This window comes from Oryctolagus cuniculus, chromosome 11 (genome assembly GCF_964237555.1).
Source record: "Oryctolagus cuniculus chromosome 11, mOryCun1.1, whole genome shotgun sequence".
NCBI classification, from domain to species: domain Eukaryota; kingdom Metazoa; phylum Chordata; class Mammalia; order Lagomorpha; family Leporidae; genus Oryctolagus; species Oryctolagus cuniculus.
The window spans coordinates 359,339-385,066 of NC_091442.1; the positions used below are offsets into that span (position 1 = coordinate 359,339).

General features: G+C 67.4%; 1 protein-coding gene across 1 annotated transcript; it reads right to left on the reverse strand.

The window, feature by feature from the left end:
- Positions 1 to 898: 898 nt before the first annotated feature.
- On the reverse strand, positions 899 to 24,853 carry RTEL1 (regulator of telomere elongation helicase 1). Its single transcript, XM_070051603.1, is given in 35 exon segments — positions 899 to 1,254; positions 1,334 to 1,751; positions 1,753 to 1,834; positions 1,926 to 2,150; positions 2,352 to 2,468; positions 2,790 to 2,930; positions 3,027 to 3,225; positions 3,775 to 3,870; positions 4,373 to 4,533; positions 4,621 to 4,771; positions 4,875 to 4,998; positions 5,104 to 5,219; positions 5,433 to 5,579; positions 5,824 to 5,901; positions 6,096 to 6,173; positions 6,257 to 6,342; positions 6,419 to 6,459; positions 6,537 to 6,650; positions 6,741 to 6,873; positions 7,782 to 7,863; positions 7,945 to 8,019; positions 10,300 to 10,355; positions 10,707 to 10,804; positions 11,421 to 11,499; positions 11,567 to 11,605; positions 14,400 to 14,553; positions 15,042 to 15,107; positions 17,918 to 18,002; positions 18,699 to 18,774; positions 21,559 to 21,619; positions 22,520 to 22,601; positions 22,990 to 23,083; positions 23,311 to 23,506; positions 23,945 to 24,052; positions 24,316 to 24,853. Coding segments are annotated over 34 exon segments (3,933 nt in total). The 5' UTR covers positions 24,047 to 24,052; positions 24,316 to 24,853; the 3' UTR covers positions 899 to 1,173.
- Positions 24,854 to 25,728: the final 875 nt, after the last annotated feature.

A 25,728-nucleotide genomic window follows, 5' to 3' on the forward strand; every position in this document is an offset into this window, starting at 1 on the left:
CTGGTGGCTTTACCTGCTATGCCATAACACTGGTGGAGGGTGGAGTGTGTGCTGAAGCCACCCTGGGGCATCCAGGACCCAATGTTCAGTTCCTAGGGAGACTCAAGGGCACCCATAAAAATCTACAGGCCCCAGGCAGCAGCCAGCTGCAGGGCCTCCCCTCCACGCCCACCATCCCCACGGGGTCACCTGGCTCCCTGGGGCCCAGTGGAAATGCAGTGCAGCTGATGCACAGGTGTCCGGGGGTGGGGGTGGGGGTAGGGTGGAGCTGGCTGTCACCGCGTGCTCCTGGGTATGCCCAGCAAGGGTGGGGAAGCTGGTCGGGAGCCCTGGGGTTGATGCCCGTCCCTGCAGCGTGACCTCTCCGGGCCTGGCACCACCTAGGGCGCTCACTGTCGTGCCAGGAGGGCACTGCGCATGCTCCACACAGAACCCTGGGTGCGCCAAGCCGGGGCAATAGTGACAGGTGTGGCTGTGGGTGGCACAGCCCGGCTGTGCCGCAGCCTTGCAGTCCCTGCAGTCACGGGCAGTAGCGGAAGTTCCAGATTGCGTGGAGTGGCGCAGCGGGCAGGTGCCGCACGTCGCGGGGTTGTCCCACTGCAGGAGCCGGGCACACTGCAACCACTCCCGGGTCTCCAGGTCCCGCGAGCGCCGGCCTCCCCGCGCCTCCATGGTCCCAGCTGAGCTCGAACACCTCCAGCTGTGCTGCATCTCCTTACGTGCGCCAGGACGCAGGGGCGGGGGGGAGGAGGCAGGGCGGCCTCGCCAGCCCCTGTGGGAACCCCACTTCCGCCCAGGTGGAGGAGACCCTAGACACTCCCCACATCCCCCAGTGCACTTCATGGCTGGGCCCTGCAGAGGGCGCTCGGCGCAGCACGTTGGAAAGGGGACTCTTCGCTGGCACCCCAGGCCACACAGACAGGGCTGCACCCTGCCCGCAGCTTTATTGGAGAGCAGGCTCCCTCCCCCACCCCCTCTCCAGCAGGGGGAAAGGTGAAGCCCACCCCGGCCCCAAGGTGACTTCCCAGGCAGTCCCAGATCCCGCGGGGGCACCTGGCTGGGCTCCTAGTCAGGCGGGCTCTCAACCCTGACCAGGGTCAAAGGCCAGCGTGGTGCCATAGAAGCTGACTCCAGCGTGCACGGGCCAGCAGCGCCCAGCGGTCCCCACGGCGCTCAGTGCGGCTCCGGCCAGAACACTGGCATGATGCTCTGTCTCCTGGCGGCAGCTCCACAGGCCGGGCAGGTCCTAGCGGCCTGAGGGGACACGTCCACTGGTCATGCCCCACCCCCCACCTGGGCTTCCGTCCAGCAGGGGCCAGGGGCTCGCACCCACCTGGAGGTGCCGTCGCCAGCAGTCCTGGCAGCGGTGGAAGTCACAGCGGGGGCACTGGAAGGGCACCGCGTCCTGCGCCCCACAGCCCTGGCACACGCCGCCTGCCGCAGGGCCAGCGTGAGCTCCGGGCCTGCCCCACCCCGCAGTGCCTGTGGGCCCTCCCGCCAGGCTCCCCCACTCACACTGCGCGTGCCTGGGGAGGGGCTGTGCGGGCCGGCTGGGCCCTGCCCCGGCGTCCCCCGCTGGCCTCCGTGAGAGAAAGGATGAGATCTTGCTCTGACCCTTCTCCGGCCTCTCCGGCTTCTCGGGGCCTACAGGCGGCAGCAGCTGAGCCCCTGGTGCCCCTCTGCGCCCGTCCCCAGCTCTGCGGGGCAGGGTCGGGGGCGCCCAGGCAGGCCTCCTCACCTGGCCTGGGGGTCCCGCGGGCAGGCAGCCCCGTCAGGTCCGTGCACGCTTGTAGCAGCCGCTGCTTGTGGTGAGGCCGCACGAAGATGCTGAACCCTGCAGGCAGCTGTGCTCAGCCCCGGCCAGCTCCACCGGGCGGTCAGCCCAGCCCAGCACAGCCCTGGCCACCAACCCCGGGGCTACTTGCTTTGCAGCAAGGAGAAGTCCTCAGGCCTGGCAGTGGTCAGCGCGGCCAGCACGGCCAGCACCTTGTCAAAGTCGTCGTCCTGCTTGTAGACCTTCAGAGCGGTCAGCAGCTGGCTGTAGCCTGCCGAGCCCAGAGCCCGGCGGGCGTCCGCCAGGTAGGCGCGTGCCACAGGCTGTCCCCGCGCCTCTGCTCCGGACCCCACTTGTGGACAGCTGCTGGGGCCTCCTGGTGAGGGACAGCATGGCTGGGAAGCAGCTCTGGGCCTCTGCCCCTCCCTCCTGGGACCCCCGCTCGGGACCCCTGGGGGTGTGGAACCCAGGAGGCCCCCAGTGGAGTCCCTGACGCAGACTTCAGCTCCCCCTGGGCACCAGTTCCAAATCCCTGAGGCCAGGATGGGAGGCGGGGCCCCCGAGGACGACCACGCACCTGCCGTGGCTGGCCCGCTGGCCAGGTGGGGCCCTCCCTGGTTCAGGTGCTGTCCCGGGTCGAGCTGCCTCACTGCACCCGCAGGCAGGGTCAGCCTGCAGTCAGGCCCCTTCCTCTCTGGAGAAATGTGAACCCCAAGGAGCCACTCAGCACCTCCCCGACCCACGCCACAGGCACGCAGGGACACAGCGGGGGCGCAGAGAGCCCACTGCAGCCCTGCACGGGATACCCCCATGGGCAGCAGGCGCTCCCTGGGTCAACCACCGCGAGAGACGGAGAACGGGGCAGTGCGCTGGCTGTCCACACGCAGGGCCCTGCTGGGGGCTGGCCCAGGGCTGTCCTCCCCAGGTGACACCTTCCGGTCCCCACACAGGCGCAAGGATGCCAGGTGCCACCTGTCCAGCCCTGAGGCTGAGGGTCCAGTCGGGTCCCACTCACCAACAGGGTCTAGGGCTCCCTGTGCCTGCTGCCTATCGGGGAGGGAGTGCTCTGGCCAGCAGCCGCAGCCGTGGCCTGTCAGCTGGACGCAGAACTCCTCGAACTGCTGCTTGTGGTGGGGACGCACAAACTGGTAGAAGCCTGTGGGAGAGGGCGGGCCCGTGGGCTCTCGCACCGTGGCCGCTGGCCCCCAGCGGTGGTCTCCCCCAGGGTGAGTGGCCCGCGCAGCTAGGGCACCTTGGAGCAGGCTGTGCGTGGCGGGGTCCTGGGTGAAGAGCCGGCCAAGGCAGGCCGTGAGCGCGGCCAGGTCGTCGGAGCCCTTGTACTGCTGCAGGGCCCGGGTGAAGGCGGCGAAGCCGGCCTGGCTCAGCGCCTGCCTCACCGCCCCCATGAACAGTTTCGCTCGGTGCACCTGGCTGCGCGCCGCAGGCTCCTCCTGCTGGACACAGCCCAGGCCCCGTCAGGCCAGCCCACTCTCCCGGGCGAGGGGCAGGGCTACCACAGGGGGCCCAGGCCCGGGGCTCAGAGCCACAGGAGAGCAGTCAGGAGCCCATGCAGTGGACGCACACCTGCTTCTCCCCAAGCTGGGGCCCTGCAGGGCTGCCTCTGGGACCCCAAGCTCCCCAGCCTCGGGCACTTGCTGCCCCATGTGACAGCTCCGAGGGGGCCACTGCTCCCACCCCAGGCCCACCACGAATGGCGCAAGCCCGGCAGCCCAGCCCTCCCTGGGCGCTGCCCAGGCCTTCCCCGAAACCAAGGATGTGGACAAAGGGCTCCAGAACAGCACGGGGCCCCAGGACCTGAGCTGTGGCTCCCCTGCCTTCACCGGAGGCTGGGCACTGTCCCCACAGGGGTGGCCAGCATCTGCATTCCAGAAAAAGCCAGGGCAAGCCCAGGACTGGCCGCCCGCCGGGCAGGGGCAGGGGGCGTGGCTGCCGGTGGGCCCAGCTCAGCACCTCCCGGCCCACGGCACTGCTGACTGTACCGGGGCTCGGACCAGCCGGATCCTCTTCCTCCCTCCTCTCTGCTGCTCTGCCAGCCTCTTCTCACACCGCAGGGCTAGGCTGCAGCCGCCAGGGGCCTAAGGGAGACAGGCTGGGTCCCAACCACGCCCAGGTGTGTGCCTGGGGCCCCAGGGAGCCAGCTGACCGCCACCACCCAGACCCTTCTGAGCACAGCCTCGGGCAGTGAGCAGCCTCATGGGGGACAGGAAGGGGACAGAGACCCCAGTGTCAGCGCCGAGGGGATGGAGGGAGGGGCTCAGGTCAGGCCCAGGAGGTTTGGGGTTTCTGGGCCAAGGTCCCAGGGCAGAAGAAACAAGGCCCCAGCACAACCCAGGCATGGAGAGAGGCTGGCCCTGGGTACAGGCCACACAGGAGGCCCTGGGCCTCGAGGGGGCTGTGCTGGGCTGACCGCCTGAAAACGCTGTCTGCTCCAACCTCAGGGCCCTGGGGGCCAGAGCCTCAGAGGCACACGGCACGCTGCCCACTGCCTACCGCTGCCAGGGCGATGCACGGCACCGAGTGGGGCAGGGCCCGGGCCAGCCCCAGCAGCTGTGTCCATCCCCCAGCCCTAGCCCGCACCTGTCTCTTCGTGGGGGAGGCCTCGTCCACAGGCCCCTCAGCCTGCTGCTCGCTGTGCTCCAGGGCGGCCAGCAGCCCTGCGGGCGTCCGGGGCGCAGAGACGGGTTCCGGCTCGTACTCCACACACAGGCTGCGGTCGCAGTCCCCAGCTGCGGGAGGCCCTGCAGGAGCGCAGAGTGGGGTGGGGTGGGGTGGGACATGGCGACCACACCAGCTAAGCTGTCCAGCGCCCGGCCGGCCCCACTCACCCACAGGCCTCCGCTGCAGGCTGGGGACGTGCACGTCCAGGCTCTTGGCTTTCCTGATGGACAGGACGGGGGCTGGTGCCAGGGCCGCCGTGCCAGCGCCTCCTTCCTCACCCACACTGGGGGCCACAGCCTTGGGGGTGGGCGACGGCATCTGCAGAACCACAGGAAGGTGGGGCTCCCGCCTGCTCCCTGGCTCCTTGGGGCAGGGCTCCCCCCCGGGGGGGGGAGTGGCTGGCTAGACACCAGGAGCTCACACTTTTCTGAGCGACACGGAAGAACTGGGCCACATCTCGGATGACGTGGCCAAAGCTGTTGTACACCTTGACACAGGGACGCACCCAGGAGGGCAGCTGGGCTCTGGCATCGGCGTAGGCAAACCTGAGGGTGGGTGTGGCCGTCAGTGCCGCGACGGCTGCTTGAGAGCCCCCCTCCCCCTCCCAGGCTCGGGTCCCCACGTGGAGCCCCTGCACGTGGGGGCCACACCTGTGGTCACACAGGAAGACGGCGCCATAGTCGTGGCGGTGCCGGATCACCCGGCCAATGGCCTGGTTCACAGCCCTGGATGCCTGCAGTCGGTACCACTCTTGCCCAGAGAGAAACTGCAGGGGGCAAAGGGGCCGTCACTGCAGCTGCCACAAAACAGCCCCGCCCACCTCAGCTGCCCCCAGCCCCCACCTCAGCTGCCCCCAGCCCCGCCCACCTCACCTGGCCCCCCACCCCGCCCACCTCACCTGGCCCCCCCCACTCCGCCCACCTCACCTGCTCCCCCCACTCCGCCCACCTCACCTGGCCCCCAGCCCCGCCCACCTCACCTGGCCCCCAGGCCCGCCCTGGGCCTTCATCTCGTCCAGGAACTGCATCTTGAGGACAACACGGGGGTCCATGCGTGGGGGGTACGGGAGCCCCGTGACGATCACACCCCGGCCGTTTGTGTCCGAGAAGTCCAGCCCTTCGCTGGCCTAGGGGACAGGGCCGCGAGTTGCCTGGGGCTGCTGGCTTCCCCAAGGGTCCGCTCACACTCGGCAGGCACAGGCAGGGGTGGGCAGGAGCTGCAGCTGTGGGACGGCCCCGCTCCCAGGACCCAGGACAGCGCCCACCTGCTTGGAGCCTCCCCAGCCTGGGCCCTGTGTGGCAGGACTGCCCAGTGCACGCTCCGCCCCCGCCCAGCCATCCAGCCAGGAGGGGAGGTGGGAGAGACCTCACCTTGCCCCGGCACACGGCCAGGAAGGCGGCCCCGCCGGGCCCACCGGAGGCCACTTGCTTGTAGTAGGCGTTGATCACCTGGGCGGAAGGTGGCTCAGCCACGGTCTGGAGCTGCCCCGCCCACTGCAGCCAGAGCCCTGGCCTCCTTCCCGGGACAAAGTGACCGTTCCCGCCAGAGGCTGTGGGGCTCCCAGAGCCACGGTGGACACGAGGGTCAGCTGCTTTCCGCAAAGTCCACCCCAGGGCGAGCAGACACTCAGGGGAGCACGGACCTCTGTGAAGCTGTCTTTGCTCCTGGGCTCCACGAACAGGGGCTTCAGCGCCTCCATCTTCCTGGCCAGGTCTCGGGCCTGCGCGGAAAGGTAAGGACGTGGCCGCTGCGGCCACGCTGGGGGCTGGCCTCCCACCCAGGACACACGGGCCGGGGACGCACCCGCCAGAACTCCAGGCTCTTCTCCATGACGGGGTAGGAAGGGAAGAAGACCAGGAGCCCGTGCGGCACCACGCGGGCGATGTTGTCTGCAAGCGAGGGGGTCACGCGGGGCCCGGCGCCCAGGAGGCTCCGGGGAGTGGGGGCAGGGGCAGCACTACTCACTCAGAGCCTTCCCCAGGGAGGACAGGTACTGCTCGGAAAACCTGCGGAGCCAGGGCAGTGACAGCCTCAGGCCTGGCCCAGCACCGGCGCCACCTCACCCCGGAGGGCCAGCCCTTACCGTCTGTCAAATGCAGAGCTCAGCTGGGCTTCGTCAGGGCCCCTGGGGACAACCCCCACCCAGATCTGGTGGCTGTCGATGACGTGCGGGTTTTCCAGGCAGACTGGGAAGGGGCTGCGTGTGGCCAGAAGCAGATGGTGGGCGACGACACGAGGCCCCCGCGGCCGCCCCCGCCCCAGGGTCCCCTTGGCCAGGCGCCCGTACACCTGCATCTCCAGGGCGAGGGCCGAGAGCGGGGCCAGCGTGCCGCTGGTGAGGATGAGCGTGCGCACGCCCTGCTGCAGCAGCTCCCGCATGCTGTGGCCGGGGCTGAAGCACCAGTAGCTCAGCACCTTCCCTGGGGGCGCAGGGGGAGGGGCGGGGGTGAGCCGCACAGGAGCGCCCACCCCCACAGCGGGGGCTGCACCCCCACGGTGGCCTGGGGTGCGAGCCCACTCTGCCACGTGCCTGACCTCTGACCCCTGAGCTCCAGGCACAGCCTGCAGAGGCACAGCCTAGTTCCCAGAGTGCCCCTGCGCAGGGAGGGGCACAGAGCCGCTGCCTCACGTGGCAACAGCAGGGCAGTAAGGCTGGGGCCGGGGCTGTGGGGCGGCCGGTCACTCCAGCAACTCCGGAAGCATGAGCAGAACCTGAACTGATACTCCGGCCAGGACCAGGGTCAACAGGACAGGGACACCCGGGGGAGGCCGCACGCCGGCTCTGCTTCAGGGCCGCCCTGCCCTCTCCCAGCCTCAGGGCACCCTGCGGTGGGAAAGGCAGCCACAGGAGCCAAGAGGCAGAGCTCAGCTCCCTGGCGGGAGGTGGGGGACAGGCGGGCACACGGGCAGGGCTGGGGCCCTGGGGGCACAGCTGGTGCAGGAGCCAGGCTTGCTTGAGTCAGCAGCCCCTGCGCTCCAGGGGCGACAGCCAGGGGTGGGGTGCTGACTACAAGCCCACAGCTGCGGTGGCCAGCACTCATGAGCCCTGCCCCAGCAGCACTGACCTGGGCCAGAGAAGCAGGGACCCGGGGCTGAGCTCACAGGGGGTCTGCAGAGCCTGGCCAGGGGACAGGTGGACCAGGGGTCTAGAGCTGTGCCTCCCATCTGCCTGCTGACACGGCTGGGTGTGAGTGAGAGGCCCAGGCCTTGTAGGGGCCCCGACTCCACTCCTGCCCACAGGTGACTGGGGGTCACCGGCCTGCTTGGGCCCCCCAGGAGCTGGGCAGCCTGAAGTGAGGCAGGAGGGGTCACCGCCCTGGCCCTGTACCTTGCTTTCTGGACGCAGTGCTGGTCCAGGAGTCTGCCCGCTGAGCTGCCCTCTGGTGACTGGTGTCAGGGTGGATGTGTACCTGGGGACAGAGCGCGCACAGGGCCCTGAGACCCCACCACGTCCCAGGAAGCCCCGCCCACATTCTGGAGGCAGCCCCTACCTTATAGTACCGTGAGGCCGCCAATGCCACCATGGACCCAGGGCCGCCCTCAGGGGTGTCCACGCTGAACACAATCTGAAAGGCAGTGCAGTCAGGACCTGGGCGAGGGCACGGCACCCTCTGTGGCACGGCAGAAAAGCGGGGCCTCAGCCCCACCCCCGGAGGAAGGAGACGGCCGCCTGCCTGCCACTGAACCCACGCGCTGCCATCGGGGGCCCAGGCCCCGCCTCCTCCCCGAACCAGCCCTCTGCGTACCCCGGTAGGCCCAGGAAATGCAGGGCCTGCCCTCGGGCTGACTGCCCCTGGGGACCCCAAATTAGTCTGGAGCCCAGCACGCCCCAGAGGCACGGCAGGATCCTACACAAAGTACACGCACCGACTCTCCAACCGTCCTGGTGGAATCTGCCCTGGCCAGGGCCAAACCTCACCACGACAGGGAACCACAAACACCAGCACAGGCCCCGCACTCCTCCCACACTGGGCTCTGACAACAGCCCAGAGCTGGCCTGGGCAGGAGGCCAGAGCTTCCCACAGGGAAACGCGTTCCTAGTCACACGTGGACGAGGGCCCGGGAAGCAGAGGACGCCCCAGCAGGGCGTGAGCCCCAGGATGGGCACGGCGGCTCTCACAGAGAAACACCAGAGCACCCTGCTGCGGACAGCGGGAAGCCGGCCCTTCCCCCACCACAGAACACACCGCTCACACCACTGGGCCACCCCAGCACACGGGCCTGAGGCCCCCGCAGATGCTGCTGCTGCACGCCTCCTGCTGGGCCAGGCTGGGCCTGCTGGGGGCCATAGCAACCCCCACCCCTCACAGGGCCTCCAGCCAGGGACGCACACACCCCGGGCCGCAGGGGACTGAGTCATTGCCAAGGGCGCTTATGGCGGAAGCCAACGGGAATTCCCGCCCGTGGGTGAGCAGCACAGGAGGAAACCACTCGGCCTGCAGACTGCTCCGGGCAGTGCAGGGGCTGCGCCAGGAGCCACCAGGCGGCCGGCCTGGCTGTGCGTAGGTGGAGTCGGGCTCAGCCACGGCCCGCCTACTCAACCACAGGCCTCCCTGCTCCAAGGTGGACACGTTGGCCACACACACCCACAGTCCAGAGCTGCAGACAGCGACGCCCCAGTCCTGGGGGAGAATGTTGGAACACTCCTCACACATCAGGCTGACAGCACTCTCCAGCCCTGATCACACCTCGCGGACGAGGGGACTGGCTGTGACGTCACTTTCCCTGGGCCTGGAGCCCAGACCCTGGCCTGTCCCCATTCAAAGCCACATATGTGAAGGAGAAGGCGGCTCCCCCAGGGGCCTCCGGCGTGGACACAGCACAGCTGTGAACCCTGAACACAGGTGAGCCTCGGCCCCTGCCCGCGGCCAGGCACCTCCCGCAGAGCGGCCCAGGGATGCAGTGTGGGCAGCAGCACCCTACATGCAGCCTCGCACAGCCCCAGCTGCCACAGGGCTCCCACACCTCAGCTTCCCAAAGGACCAACGGCACCCCGCAGGGCTCCCAAAGACCGAAGAGGAGCAGCCGGTTAAGCCGCTGTCTGTCGGAGCACGGCTGCTCTGCTCCCTGCTGACGGCCTGGGAAAGCAGCAGAAGGAAGACGGCCCAAGTGCCTGGGCCCTGCTCCCATGGGAGACCTGCACGGAGCTCCTGGGCCCTGGCTCCGGCCTGGGCCCTGCTCCCCTGGGAGACCCGCACGGAGCTCCTGGCTCCTGGCTCCGGCCTGGCCCAGTCCTGGCCATTGTCATCATCTGGGGAAGTGACCAGCAGACAGAACCTCTCTCTGAAACTGCCTTTCAAATAAATCTTTAAAAAAAAAAAAGAAACACTCAGTGGGCTTGGCAGACATCAAGGCCATGCCCAGAGTGTCTGGGCTGCCCCTCCTCTCCCTGGGCGAGCTGCCATTTGACCAGGGCTGGCCCTGGTGGTCCCCAGGCTGACAGCTGGATGATACACAGGTAAGAGGAGGCATGGGCTGGACAGCACTCGTGGGTCAGGGGTGCATGGGAGGAATCCCATGGTCCCTCGGTGCCAGGCTCAGACATGGCAGCCACAGGCCACGCCTTCCCCTTTGGAAATCACTCAGGGGTAACTCCCCAGACCAGGGGGTCCGGCCCCCAACCCAAGGGCCGCAGGAGGCAGGGGCAGCTCCCAGCCCTCATTCCCTGTGGGGGTGACAGCCACACCCTTCCCTGTCACCTCCTCTGGAGGGAGGTGAGAAAATAGCTTGGCCTGCCGGAGGCAGATGGAGTGGGGGCCTCTGTCTGGATCGGGGCAGCGACAGGAGGCAGGGCCGCCCCAACGGCCACTGGTGACAAGACGCCCCCCGCCCCCCGCAGGCCCTACCTGGATGATGTCCGCCAGCTTCTGCAATCCGGCCGTGTTGGTGAACACTCCAGCACCTGGGGGCACCAGCCCAACACTGTGCCACAGGCAGGGAGTCCGTGGAACCCTCGGGCCAGGGGCCAGGCCAGAGGGGCGTTTTCCCCAAGGCGTTTGGTGGGGCTTCCCTGGCAGCCAGGAGACCCTGCTGCACAGCACCCGCCCCCCCCCCCCAGCAGCCTGTGGGGGCGCTGCCCTGGGCGGCTCTCAGCTTTGAGCAGGATCAGGCGTGGATGGTGTGACACGCCGAGGGGCACTCCCTTTGCTCTGCCACGCTGGGGGCGCTGCAGCTGGCCCAGGCGGCCACACGCAGGAGCGGAGACTCCAGGCGCCAAATGCGGCTCAGCCCCTCCCCCAGGCATGGGACTCACGGCCGGCCAGGTGCTGGGTGATCTGGTCCAGCGAGTGCAGGACGCAGTCCTTGGTCTGCGATGTGATGTGGGCTTCCGCAAGGAGCTCGAAGACATAGCTGCGGAGGAGACGGGAAGCTGGGGCCAGCGGGGCCAGGCAGCGCCAGGATCACAGGGGCGAACTCTTCACTAGGTTTCCTCCTCTCAGAGGCAAATGCTGGACCTCCCAGGGAGGCCAGAACTGGAGGGGAGGGCCTCACCGTCCTGAGCCCAAGGAAAGGACCAAGCCCTGGGGCCAGGGTCAGGATGCGGTCCTCAGTGATGGCTGTGGGCAGGGTCCCCAAGAGCTTCAGAAAGAGGTGGGGAGGGGGCACATGAGGCCACAGTGGCCTTGACTGGCAAGCTGAGTTCAGCTGCACCTGCAGGAGACAGGGAGCCCTGGCCCGAGCTCGGGGCCCAAGAACACGCCTCACCACAGACCCAGGACACGCCTCGTCACAGACCCAGGCCTGGGTCCCACGCGGTGCAGGGAGAGGCGACTCCTCAGCCGGACTGGGGCCCTGCTGCCCTGGAGCCAAGGGGTCATCCAGGGCTGGGGCAAGGCCTGGAGGAGACCTACATGGGGTATGGGGGTGGCTCCCGGGGCTCCCAGCAGCCCCTCTTGAGCACAGGACCCAGCCCAGGCACCACCTCAACCCCTGGCTCCAGGCAGAGCTGGGGCACGGCCCCCCTCACCTCCCTGGCTTGGTGACCCCGCTGCAGTCTCCAGGCAGCTCTACGGCGTCGATGGCCCCCTCCAGGCGAAGCAGCATCACTGCAGGTTACAGGGGTGTCAGGGCAGGCCCCTCCCAGGGGCAGGAGGCAGGGCAGGGGGCACTTACTCTTCAGCTTCGCGATGTCTTCCAGCTCCATGCTGAGCCCTAGGCGAGAGAACGGCACGTGCACCAGGGTGTCCAGTGCTGGGAACGGGCGCGCACACGCAACCAGGATCCCCAGTGTCGGAAACAGGCACAGCGCGCAACCTGAGCGGGAGCTCCAGAGCTTATTCTATTACTTTTTAAAGATTTACTCATTTCAACGCCAGAGTATTAGGGGTGGGGAGGGCAGAGAGGGAGAGAGAGGTCTTCCATCCACTGGTTCACTTCCCATATGTCTGCAACAGCCAGGGCAGGACCAGGCCAAAGCCAGGAGCCAGGAGCCAGGAGCCAGGAGCCAGGAGCCAGGAGCTCCACCCTGTGGCAGGGGCCAAGCACTTGGGCCATCTCCTGCTGCCTTCCCAGGTGCATTAGGGAGCTGAGGCAGCCACAGCATGAACTGTCACTCAAGAGGTGCTTCAGAAACACAGGGAGAGGGGCTGGCGCTGTGGCGTAGTGGGTGAAGCCGCTGCCTGCAGTGCCGGCATCCCATGAGTGCCGGGTCTAGTCCCAGCTGCCCCTCTTCCCATCCAGCTCTCTGCCATGGCCTGGGAAAGCAGTGGAGGATGGCCCAAGTGCTTGGGCCCCTGCACCTGCAACAGAGCCCAGGAAGAAGCTCCTGGCTTCAGATCAACCCAACTCAGGCAGTAGTGGCCATTTGGGGAGTGTGTTGTTATTTTATTACAAATAAAGTAACGGCTGGCACCACGGCTCAATAGGCTAATCCTCTGCCTGCGGCGCCAGCACACTGGGTTCTAGTCCCGGTTGGGGCGCCGGATTCTGTCCCGGTTGCTCCTCTTTCCGTCCAGCTCTCTGCTGTGGCCCAGGAGTACAGTGGAGGATGGCCCAAGTCCTTGGGCCCTGCACCCCATGGGAGACCAGGAGAAGCACCTGGCTCCTGCCATCGGATCAGTGCGGTGTGCTGGCCGCAGCGCACTGGCTGCAGCAGCCATTGGAGGCTGAACCAATGGAAAAGGAAGACCTTTCTCTCTTTCTCTAACTGTCTACTCTGCCTGTCAAAAAAATAAAATAAAATAAATAAAGTAACAATAAAATTAAACGAAAGAGAGAAGAAAACCAGATATGTGAGCCTCTGACAGAACAGTCACCCGCCTGGAGCCCTCAGAAGGCTGCATCAGAACTGAGCCCTGACTCCAGCCCAGCACGCGGGGCCACCTGGCCGTGGACCCCACAGGGCCCAGCTCGGATTCCCCAGTGGATAAAGTGCACGGAAAATCAGATGGGAATAGCCCCTCGAGTTACAGTCCCCAACAAGACCAAGCGGCGCCCACTGCACCACACTTCCCCTCTTGTTACAAGAACCCTGCACACAGAACAGCCAACGGCTGGGAAAGCAGCAAGGAGGGTGGGCGGTGGGCGGCCGGGGGCGGGGCCCAGGGCATCCCATGGACAGGGAATACCTGAGGCACAAGCCATGGTCAGCCCAAGAAAGGCCTACTCAGCCGGGAAACCAGAGAGCAGCTGGCTGGACAGGGCTCTCTCCCTCCCATCCACTCGACTCCTGGGCCCAGCGCACAGGTGTGCAGCCCTGGAGACCGCGCCAGCTGCAGCTGGTCCCAGTGCTACTGCTGCAGACGGGGCGGGAGGAAACCCCGGGAATCGCCTGTACCTGGCAAAGGCAGGGAGAGGGCATGGGCGGGGGCTGCCAACCCGTGTGTCACACCCCAAGCGCCTCGTCCCTGACACAGCTGCCCAGATGGGACAGCTCTGAGAATGTGGCCACACCACGGACACTGCCCATGTGGCCTCTGGCCTCTGGCCACAGCCCAGAGGCACACACTTGGTGCATGTGTGCTCATGCCCACACCGATGGGCCTGGGTTCAAGTCCCAGCTCCTGTGCTCGGGTCCCTGTCACCTGCAGGGGAGGCCCGGATGGAGTTCTAGGCTCCTGGCTTCAGCTTGGCCCAGGCCTGACTGCTGTGGGCATCTGGGGGGAGACCCAGCACAGAGACCTCTGCTTCTGTATCCCTGCTTTCCAAATGGATGAAAACAAACATTACAAAAAAGAAATCACGCCCCACCAGAGTGGTTAGGACCTGCATAGGCTGCCCCTCCCATATGGCGGGTAAGGTCGCCACGCCCAGCGCTGGAGTCCCATGTGAGCAATGGTCTGAGTTCCCACTGCCCCACTTCCGGTCCAGCTATGACAATGTGCTGGGAATCAGCAGAAGACGGCCCAAGTCCCTGGGCCCCTGCACCCATGTGGGAGACCTGGATGGAATCCCCGGCTCCTGGCTTTGGACTGGCCCAGCTCCAGCCACTGCAGCCATGTGGAGACTGACCAGTAGATGGAAGATTTCTCTGTGTGCTCCGCTCTCTCCGTAACTGTCTTTCAAATAAATAAATACTTCTAAAAGTTAAAATTTAAAAAAGAAAAATGCCAAAATTATGGGGTGACACCAACCCTTCCCTGTCTGTGGGGTCCCCCTGAAGTGTCGGGCTGAAGTTGGTGTCAGCCTGTCGCCACGGTAACAAACTCCTGAGGGAAGCCACTCCAGATGGAAGGACGGTCCCTTTGGCTCAAGGTTTTGGGGCCCACAGCCCTAGGCTGGGCAGAACTCCCACTCTGGCCATGGTTTGGCGGGGCTGGAGGAGGGCTGTCGGGGGAGAGTGGCCAGCAGGAGGCCAAGCATGGAGGTGGCTCAGGTCCTCCTTGTCCGTGCAGACACCTTGACCCACTAACAACTCACAAGGGCTTCAGGGACCGAGCTGACCACACTAACATGCAGCCCATGCAGGAGGCTCCACGGAGACGCCGCCCCCAAGTCAGGTCCTCACCAGAGCCGGTGGGCTCTGCGCCCAGCTCCAGGCATAGGGTCCCCTGCTGTGCAGCCCTGGTCTGCTCTTCCAAAACCTGGTCTATGGCCTCCAGGCCCGAGGCGAGGTCGCGGGGCGTCAGGTCGAAGGAGGCCGACTCCTCGCACATCTTCTCCTGGGAGCCAAGCACGCAGCGTCAGCACAGCGGGGGCGGCACCCAGTGGGCCCCACCCCACGGGCAGGCAGCAGCCGGCCCAAAGGGACCCTCTCTGGCCCCCACCGATGCCCAAGAACCACAATTTCACTTGAGCAGCAGACGCTGTGACTAGAAATGTCCCGTCAACATCCGGAGCAGAAGACTGGCACATGAAGCCACCGCCTCCCGGAGCCTGCCTGGGGCCCAGTGGGGCGGGGCCGGGCCCTGTGGTGGGAGCCCTGGCTGCCACGCAGGCTTGCTGCGGGCCCTCTTCTGGGCCACAGGGGCGGGAGGAAGGCACAGCGATCCTGCTGGGACCTGGTGACAAGGCACCCACGGAGCAGGAGGGCCTCCCGCAACAGGAGGGGGAGGGGCAGCGAAGGCGCCAGGGCCTCCGGGGCGCGTGCTTCTCAGCAGGGGAGGTGTGGCGCGCACAAGGCCCGGGACAGAGCCCAGCAGGCACTCACCACGTTGTGGGCTTCGTCCAGGATCACCACCGTCCCCTTTAGGTCAATGCTGTGCGCCCTGCGACTCTGCAAGGAGGGGCAGACCACAGCCTCAGCCCTCCTGGCAATGGCTGCCCAACACAGACCAGCAGCTCCCGGCATCTGTGCCCACACCGCACAGCGGAATGGGGCCCAGGCAGCAGGACAGCCATGGGAGCGGCCACAGCAGCAGAGGAGCCGAGAGGGTTCCTGGGGACGGGACCAGCAGCCACCTTCTCCTCAACGATAAAGCCCACGGCAAGCGCACAGCTGCGTCCCGGCAAACGCAGGTGCAACACAGCCACCACCTCTGCACGCCTCCCAAAACCTCACGGAACTGCAACCACACAGCTCTGCCGCCCATCAGCCCCCCCGGAGAACACGCGTGAGACACGCAGCTCCTCCTCCACAGCCCCTGGGGAACACGTGTGAGACACGCAGCTCCTCCCCCCACAGCCCCTGGGGAACACATGGGACGCACACAGCTCCTCCTCCCATCAGCCCCCCGGAGAACACGTGTGAGACACGCAGCTCCTCCCCCCATCAGCCCCCCTGGAGAACACGTGTGAGACACGCAGCTCCTCCTCCCACAGCCCCTGGGGAACACGCGTGAGACATGCACTCCTCCCCCCATCAGCCCTGGGGAACACATGTGACACACACAGCTCCTCCTCCCATCAGCCCTGGGGAACACGTGTGAGACACACAGCTCCTCCTCCCATCAGCCCCCCTGGAGAACACGTGTGAGACACACAGCTCCTCCTCCCATTGGCCCCCCAGAGAACACGTGTGAGACACGCAGCTCCTCCTCCCATTGGCCCCCCAGAGAACACGTGTGAGACACACAGCTCCTCCCATTGGCCCCCCAGAGAACACGTGTGAGACACACAGCTCCTCCTCCCATCAGCCCCCCGGAGAACACGTGTGAGACACGCAGCTCCTCCTCCCATCAGCCCCCCTGGAGAACACGTGTGAGACACGCAGCTCCTCCCCCCATCAGCCCCCCTGGAGAACACGTGTGAGACACGCAGCTCCTCCTCCCATCAGCCCCCCTGGAGAACACGTGTGAGACACGCAGCTCCTCCTCCCATCAGCCCCCCTGGAGAACACGTGTGAGACACGCAGCTCCTCCCCCCATCAGCCCCCCTGGAGAACACGTGTGAGACACACAGCTCCTCCTCCCATCAGCCCTGGAGAACACGTGTGAGACACGCAGCTCCTCCCCCCATCAGCCCCCCTGGAGAACACGTGTGAGACACGCAGCTCCTCCTCCCATCAGCCCCCCTGGAGAACACGTGTGAGACACGTAGCTCCTCCTCCCATCAGCCCCCTGGAGAACACGTGTGAGACACGCAGCTCCTCCTCCCATCAGCCCCCCTGGAGAACACGTGTGAGACACGCAGCTCCTCCCCCCATCAGCCCCCCTGGAGAACACGTGTGAGACACGCAGCTCCTCCTCCCATCAGCCCCCCTGGAGAACACGTGTGAGACACGCAGCTCCTCCTCCCATCAGCCCCCCTGGAGAACACGTGTGAGACACGCTCCTCCTCCCATCAGCCCCCCTGGAGAACACGTGTGAGACACGCAGCTCCTCCTCCCATCAGCCCCCCTGGAGAACACGTGTGAGACACGCAGCTCCTCCCCCCACAGCCCCTGGGTAACACGTGTGAGACACGCAGCTCCTCCCCCCATCAGCCCCCCTGGAGAACACGTGTGAGACACGCAGCTCCTCCCCCCATCAGCCCCCCTGGAGAACACAGCTCCTCCCCGCATCGGCCCTGGGGAGCACGCGTGAGGCACGCTGCCCCACACCCTCCTCTGTCACTGCTACCGCAGGTGTTGCGGGTGAGCACTTCCTGAGCGCACAGCGCGGCGACACGCCACGCCACCTCTGGGGGAGCACTGCCCGCTCTCTTCCCGGGTGGGCGTGTGTTCAGCGACGAGAACACGGGCGTCTCCAGCCTTTCTGTGACCTGCCTGCTAACTTCCCGCATCCCCAACTCTCGAATCAAGGGTGAGGTCTGGTGCTCAGCTCGTCCACCGGGCTGCGTCTCGGCGCCCAAGCCTGCAGCCGGCCCGGAGCGGCCAGCAGCTCACCGCGCCTCTTCCCGAGTCTGGCTTCCGCTTCCGTGCAGTGAGCTGTGGGTCGCCCACTCAGCCACGGTGTTTGAAAGACAGGAGCAACCTTCCTTTCCCGCAGCTCCTCGGCCCGCTGAGCCCAGTGAGCCTCTGGTCACGAGCCCCGGCCAGCGCAGTCCCCGTTACGTGTGACGTGATGACTCCGTGCTCTCGTGTGTGAAGGTCAGAACAGCTCAGGCGCCCTGAGCTCTTCCAGGCGGGGCCAGCTCAGCTTTTAGCAGCCGCACAGGCACCCGGTGTGACAGCACCGCGCCGGGGAATCAGCCGCAAGCACAGCGCACCTGCCAGCCCTCGGAGCCCCAGCCCAACTGTCACTCTCTCCCAGAGCCCGCCCCCCACACCCGTCTTCCTGTGGCCTCCGTGAGTTTCCCGGTGCAGCAGGCACCAGGCCCTCTCAGCCCTTCCGGCCCAGTGGAATCAAAGCACCCACGGGTGGGGCTGGATCACTCACTTTTGCACCGAGGACCAGGCACCACCGTGGAGTACACACACAGAGGGTGGGGAGGGGGAGTGGCCGCATAAGCTGACCCCCGAGTTCAGTGAAGGAAGTGGGGCCAGCAGTGTGGACACGCTCCCCACATCCTCGCCACCCGCCTTGCTCCAGCTCCAGGGCCAGGCAGCACAGCCTGGGGCTCTCCTCACCCTCCCACAGCTGAGCCTAACCAGGGTTAGATGCACCCCCTCGACGTCCGAGCCACCAGCCGCGTGTGCAGCCTCACCTTGGCGTCCAGAAGGTAGTTGTACGGCATGAAGACAATGTCAGCTTGCTGCCTCAGGTTCCGGGAGAGGTAGTACGGACACACCCTGGGGTGGGGGAGCGGGGAGATGTTGCCGTGAGCACCCCGCAGAGGGTGTGCAGCAGCCTGGGGCAGCCTGGGGCAGGGTCTCAGCAGGCAGCTGTGGTCTGGGACGGGGGGAGCTGTGGGGACGCACTGTGCATTTAAAACTCTATGAAAGGAAAGACCCAGCGCTGCTCCTGGACAGAGGTCACCAGAAGCAAACCAAGGGGCCAGCACCGCGGCGCAGCAGGAGAGCCCTGGCCTGCCACGCAGCACGGGCTTGGCCCCGGCTGCGGCTGCCCCACTTCTGACCCTGCTCCCTGCTGTGGCCTGGGAAGGCAGTGGAGGACGGCCCAAGCACTTGGGCCCCTGCACCCACATGGGAGACCAGGATGGAGCTCCTGGATTGATGCTGGTCTAGCCCTGGCCATTGTGGGATCTGGGGAGTGAACCAGTGAATGGAAGATCGCTCCTCTCTCTCTCTCTGCCTTTTGAACAAAAATGAGATAATTACAAAAAAAAAAAAAAAAAAAAAAAAAAAGCAAAAACACATGTGTTCCTACAGCAACAAAGACCTTCCCAGGCTCGCGTGCACCGTCCACCTGACGCCTGCGGGGGCAGGGAGGCGATGTCCCCGCTCGGGCTTCTTCTTGCTGTCAGCTCACAGGATTACGGAAGCAGGAAGTGCCACGGGGGCTGCGGGCCCCAGCAGGGGTCTTACTTGTGCTTGCTCCCACTCTTGACGAGGTCCTCGATGTCCAGGATGGGGGTGGCCAGCTCCTGCTCCAGGCTTTTCTCTGTGACACAGGCAGGAGAAACACACCCCCTTGGGTCCACTGTGTGTGTGCCCAGGCCCAGGGGATGTCCTGGCAGAGAGCTGCCGTGAGCAGCCAGCGTGGCCCACCCACCAGCTGTGGGGTCCCCAGAGAGGCCCTGTCCGGTGTCTCCCGTCTCCAGGGGAGGCCCCGCTGCCTGATGCAATCCTGAGGTAGCCCTGCTCCACACCCCAGCACCAGCCAGACACACACAGTTCCCGAGGGTGCTCTCCTCCCCAGAGCCCCAGGACAAGACAGGAGCAGGATCCCAGCCCTCCTGGGGCAGGCACAGGAAGAACAGCCCCCCAGCCTGCCATAAGCCCCTGGAGGTACCGGCCTTGTGAGAAGCGCCACTCCCCCACCAATGAAGAGGCCCGGGGTGGGCGCCGTGGTGCAGTGCAGAGCCCCGGTTCAAGCTCGGGCTCCTGCGCTCCTGATCCAGCTTCCTGCTAGTGCAGCCCGGGAGGCAACACCTAACGGTCCACGTGTGTGGACCCCGCCACTCACGTGGGAGACCCAGATAGGAGTGCTGGGCTCCTGGCTTCAGCCTGGCCCACCCCTGGCTGTTGTGAGCATAGGGGATCGACACCGCTGATAGAAAATCTGTCACTATCTCTTTCAAACAGTGAAAGAAAGGAAAAAAAAAAAAACCTACAGCCAGATTTCCACCTAGAGAACACAGGGAGCTTGTGTCCTCACGGGGCCAGGCCTCCTCTCCTCCTGCTCACAGGCTGGGCCGTGGCCCACCCTCTACCTCCAGAGGGCAGCCCCAGAACAGGGGCACGTGTACCAGCAGTGAGGCCCAAAGGGAAGGAGCACAGGAGTCGGAGGGCTGTCACACCCGAGTCCAGGCGTAGGAGTCCCTTGGGGTGCAGCCGAACACGGTGCCTGCCAGGTCCCACGCCCTCTTCTAATAGGCACACCAGGCTCTCGGGGCAGCCGTGTGTGGAAAACAGGGCTGCACCAGCTCTCAGCTCCATGCACAGCCCTGGGGTGGGGAGGGGGCGTTCAGGCCCCTCGGGGCAGGACTAAGGATCAGCCCTGGGCTGCAGCAGCCAGAAAGCCCCCAGCTGACAAGAGCTGGCAGGAAGGAGACGCAGCCTCCAGCACCACAGCAACAACCGGCCAATCAGCAGGGCCGGGTTCAGCACCATAGCAACACGCCAGCCAATCAGCACGCACACAGCAGGTGCAGGCAGGGCTCACCCACCTTCCCCCGCCCGGGGTCCCTGATGGGCACCTGCTCTCCTTGGCCCTCCCTCCCACTGGGGCCAGCCCTGCACACAAGCCTCCCCTCCTGTCCCACCCCTTCAGAAGTCAGGGGGAGGCTCAGCAAGCATGCACAGGTGCACACGGAGCAGGGACAGTGGGGCCACCCTGGGGACTGGTGTGGCCTCAGGGCTGGAGCATCGGGCCAGCTGCCACAGCTCCAGCCCTCTGCCGTCAGGACGCAGGGCAATGGGGAAGCTAACACATGCACCTGCTGGAGCAGCGCCCCCCTCCCAGCCCTCAGGACCCTGCAGGTGGGCAGAGTGCGGCTGGGGGCTGGGGGCTGGGAGCACTCCAGGGCGACAGCAGTGCAGGGCTGACCCACAGCAGGCTCAGGACTGAGGCCACTGCAGACAAGACCCACGCCTGGGCTCCCACAGACAGCTCCCGAGCAGCTGGGGCAGGACAGGGAACCCCACTGCTTCCAAACAGCACACTTGGCCCCTGCCGCGACGGGATGGGGCTCCTGGGGATGTGGAGCCCATTCCAGACCACCCAGCTGGTGACTGAAGGTCAGACCACAACAGCAGAGGAACAGCAACAGGGGAGCAGTCCCACTGAGCCGCCAACGGCACACCTGGGGCTGTCCCCGGAGCCACCCCCACTCAGGATCTGGCAGAGCAGCGCTGCCCGCCCCCACCGGCCGTCGCCTCAGGGGCCTCCCTGGTGTGCTGGTCACTTGATGAACACTGAAGCACACAGCTGCCCTTGGGGCAGCAACGCCCGGGGCTTCAGCACCGGGGCTCCAGGTTAGGGTCTGGTCCCATTCCTGATCGGGACTCAAGCCGTGTGGCTGCACCAACACACGTGTGGCCCACAGACCACAGGAAACCAGAGGGCTGCACCACACGGAGGCTCAAGTCACCACCACCCTGGGTGCTGGGGGGGGGGCATTCCAGACCTCCCTGACAGACACCAGGGGCAGCCACAGGGTGCAGGGAGATCTGGAGGGCGCTCTGCAGGCACTGCTGTGCCCCGGGCAGGCTACTGCCGCTAACCCTGCCCTGGTGTGCTCACCGTTGAGGGTCCCACAACCACCCCAGGGGGAACTGCGCGGGGCTGTGACAGCACCAGCAAAAGCACACGTAGCGAAGTGCACACGAGGAAGAGGACGGATGCAGAGGCAGGAGGGGCAGAGACAGCTGCCAGGGAGGCCCCAGCGCTCCACGCACGGGTGCTGTCGGCCAGGGGACGTGTCGGCGGCCCTGCGCCCGGCTCTCACCAGAGGTGGTCACAAGGCAGCCCCTGCCCGGTTACGAGATCCCAGCACCCGAAAGGAAGTGGCTGTCCAGTACGCACCCTGCTGTGTGCACCGGGAACCCCTCTCGCGGGGAGGGGGACCCTCCAGAAACCCAAGCTCCCAGGTGGCAGGCCTCTCCGGCCAGGGGGTTCCAAATCCAGCCTGGCTGTGTCCAGGGCACAGCCCGCGGAGCCACACAGGCCACACGGCAACCCTGACTGGCACGGATGGCAGGAGGGCTCAAGGGTGGCCATTACCTTCCACGTTGTTGTAGAAGTGACAGGAACGGCTCGCCACCTTCCTACGACACAGGTGGATCTGGAGGGGAAAGGTGGGACCCGGAGCTGCGGCCGAGAGGGGGGCTCTCGTTCTTCCCCCGCCCTCACTAGTCCCTCCCATGCCATCCCGGCTCGCTGCCATGGGGACTGAGCTCAGCGGGGGAGGTGCAGACAGCACCTGTAGGCAGGGGAAGGGGGACAGGCCAGGGGCGGGGGCAGGCCCAAGGCAGGAACAGGCTGGGGGGCAGGGGGCAGGCTGGCAGGCCCAGGGGAGGGCAGGGACGGGGGGGATGGGGGTGGGGGGGCGGGGACAGGCCAGGGGCAGGGGGGCAGGCTGGCAGGCTGGGGTGGGGATGGGGGGCAGGGACAGGTGGGGGGAGGCTGGAGAGTGGGGACAGGCCAGGGGCAGGCTGGCAGGCCGGGGGTGGGGCAGGGACAGGTTGGGGGAGGCAGGGGGTGGGGACAGGCCACCGGCAGGCTGGCAGTGGGGCAGGGACAGGTGTGGGGGGGAAGGTGGGGGGGGCAGACCAGGGGCAGGGGGGCAGGGACAGGCGGGGGGGGGAGGCAGGGGGGCGGGGACAGGCTGGGGGTGGGGACAGGCCAGGGGCAGGCTGGGGCGGGGGGGGGCAGGGACAGGTTGGGGGAGGCTGGGGGGCGGGGACAGGCCGGGGGTGGGGGCAGGCCCAGGGCGGGGACAGGTGGGGGGAGGCTGGCAGGCCCAGGGTGGGGACAGGTTGGGGGAGGCTGGCAGGCCCAGGGTGGAGACAGGTGGGGGGAGGCTGGGGGGCGGGGACAGACCGGGGGTGGGGGTAGGCCCAGGGCGGGGACAGGTGGGGGGAGGCTGGCAGGCCCGGGGCGGGGACAGGCCGGGGACAGGCTGGCAGGCCCAGGGTGGGGACAGGTTGGGGGAGGCTGGCAGGCCCGGGTGGGGGGCACCCACCTGCATGTGGTTGCTGTCCTGCTTCTTCACCTCGGGGTGGATGCACAGCTGCTCCCGGGAGCCCAGCACACAGACCCTGGGTCTGGGGAGACAGAACCACGTCAGGAGGGGCTGCCTCCAGAAACCAGGCCCACAGGGGCCCAGCAGCACTGGGGAGCAGCAGCGGCTGCAAGGTGGCCGGGCCGGGCGGGGCCTGGGAGGGAGAGGAGCCAGGGCAGAGGAGGAGACCCTGGGGCTCCCACCGCCACCTGGCCCCGTGCGCCCCTGCTCAGGAGCCAGGCACAGTGAGAGGCCCCTCGCCACACCACAGCCAGCACACAGCGTCAGCAAGCAGCTCAGGCACCATTCCAAAGGCAGCTCAAAGCGGCTTCCTCACGGCACGGGTCAGGCGCCAGACCCAGCGGCCACCAGGGCACTCCACCCAGTGCCTGGCCAGGGCCGCCTGCTCCATGCCCCAGGGGCTGACCCACCGGTAGGAGGTGTTTCGGAGTTCACTGATGGCCTGCGTGAGCTGCGAGTGCGTCCGGGAGGCGTAGATGATCTTCGGGATGTCTGCAAAGCACGCTGCCGGCACCGGGAAGCAGGACGGTCAGCACCGTGTGCTCACCTGCACGCGGCCGACGGCCGGACGCCCACGCTCATTCTCCAGAATCGGCTGCGTGGGTACCTGGGGGTCCCAACTCAGCAAAAGCTTCTCCCCTTGCTCCGCTCAGCAGAGGGCTGAGGGCTGAGGCCTGGTGGAGTCCCCAGTCCCTGCCCCACCCGCAGGGCCCGGAGAGGCTGCGCGTCACCTATGGGGTCCTTGGCGGTGGCGGCGACGTTCCCCCAGGACGAGGCGCGCTCCGGGAAAAGCTGCCCTTGGGATCTCTCCGCCACCAAGCGAGCAGCAAGGGTGTCCCGCAGGTGCTCCCGCCAGGCCAGCGTGGTGCACAGCAGGCAGAGGGTCTTCCCCGTGCCCGTGGGGCTCTCCAGGATGCCGTTCACTTTCTGGATGGGGCGGGAAGTGGAGGGGGAAGCAGGGGCACGGGGGGGCCCGAGGAGCCCCGGCACTGGCCGGGTGCCAGGGGCCAGCGGAGCGCACGGGCTCTGGGCCCGGGCACGGGGGCGCCCACACGCCACCCCAAACCCAGGTATCTGCAGGCTAACGCTAGTGGCGAGATGACCACGGGCCAAGTCTCAAACCAGAACACAGTTCTGCAGTTCCGAGTCCATCTGAGCGGGGTCAGACCTCGGCAGGTACTCCCGGGGAGGCGCTGCTGGGGGCGAGGGCCGCCTCCCCGCGGGGCGACCCTGAGCAAGGCCGCCCGCCACTCCCAGAACACCCTGGCGTCCTGGCTGTCACCCTACTGCACCCAGAACCCGGCACTGCCCACGCAAGCCGCCCGGAAGCCGAGGGAGCGCCCCCAGCCCCCGCCGCGCCCCCACCTTCTGCAGACACTCCAGCACCCGGGCCATGTACTCCTGCTGGCATTTGTACGGCTGGAAAGGGAAGTCCACCGCCACGCCGTCCAGCACGATGGTGGGCATGCCGGCCTGTCACGCGGGGAGGGGGCACCGGGCTCAGGCGCCGCAGCAAGCCCCGGACTGCCCCGCAGCAGGACTGCGCGCCGCGGCGCCCTGGGGTGCCGGTCCCCTCGGGAAGCCCCTCCGAGCTCAGGGCGGCCGGCCACGGCCCAGCCCCAGGGGCCAGCGACCGAGGCCTGCTAATCCCCCGTCCCAAAGGACACGGGTCTCGGGGCTGCGGGCCGCGCGGACAACCGAGCAGGCAAGTCCGCGCGGCCTCGGGGGACACGCACCTCCCTGGACCGGGGCAGAGCCGGCCCCGCACTCCCGCTACCGGGACCTGTAGTTTGGGAAGCGCGACCCGCCGACGAGCCGCTCCCCGAGAAGAAGCACTTGGAGGGTCTCCGCCCGCAGCCTCCTGCAGCGCGGGGCCCCCAGCACCGCAGCCGACGCGGGGAGCAGCGCAGTCACAGCCACCTCGACGGCCGTCAGTTCGAGCTTCGCGGGCGGCGGCGCGCAGGCGCCCCGAGAACCAACTTCCTCCCTCACTTCCGGTCCCTGCGCTGCGCTCCGACCGGAAACCCGGGTCCGCGCCGTGCGTTCCGCGTGCGCTCCCTCCCGGGCGGCCACACCCCGGTCTCCGCGTTCCCGCCGTCTTCTCGAAGAACCGCAGCCACCGTTTTACGGCCCGAGGCTGAGCCCGCACGCGCGGCGGGTCTCCCAGAACTCGGCCCCGGAGCGCCGCCCCGCGTGGGCGACCTCGAGTCGGCGCGCCGGGCGCCCGTGGGTCGGCCACGTGTGCCCGCAGACGCCCGCGCCGCGGTGCGGGGCCCGCCCCGTGACCCCCGAGAGCGGCCCTTTGCCGCCCCCGCCCGCGCGCGAGGGGAGGAAGCGCGGGGCTCTGAGGGTGCCCGGGGCGCCCGTGGGGCGGGGCGGGGCGGGGCGGGGCAGCCCGCGCAGCCTCCCGCGAGTCCGGCGCGGGTGAGCGCGGAAGGGGCGCCCCGGTCGGAGGCCAGGGAGCCGGGGCAGCTCGGCAGGTGCGGGGCGGCCGGCGCGGGAAGGGCGAGCTGGCGCGCCCGCGAGCCCGGCTGTCCCGGCGGCCGCCGCCCGCGTGGGGCCTGGATGGAGCGGCTGCCGGCGTGGCCTGCCCAGGCGTGAGGATGCGGCGGTGCCTGCTGGCGGGGATGTGCGATGGCTGTCAGGGGACGGGCTTGAGGAAGCCCGGCGAGGAGGGCTCCCAGCGGGTGCACGCGGCTCCCGGCGAGGAGGGCTCCCAGCGGGTGCACGCGGCTCCCGGCGAGGAGGGCTCCCAGCGGGTGCACGCGGCTCCCGGCGAGGAGGGCTCCCAGCGGGTGCACGCGGCTCCAGGGCTCCACTGGCCCCAGGCGTCTGCTCCTACCCCTGGTTCCTGTGCTGACCTGGTCCTGGCTTCTGACGGGTGCTTGCTGGTGACCGGGCGTTGACCACCGGACTCCTCCTGGAGGGGCCGGCTTGGTTTCAGGAAATCACTGCACAGATTTGATCTGTAAAGATGCAGTTCACGAAAAGTGGGTGCCACAGGTTAATCCTCCGCCTGCAGCACTAGCATCCCATATGGGCGCTGGCTTGAGTCCCGGCTGCTCCTCTTCCGATCCAGCTCCCTGCTGTGGCCTGGGAAAGCAGTGGAAGGTGGCCCAAGTCCTTGGGCCCCTGCGCCCACGTGGGAG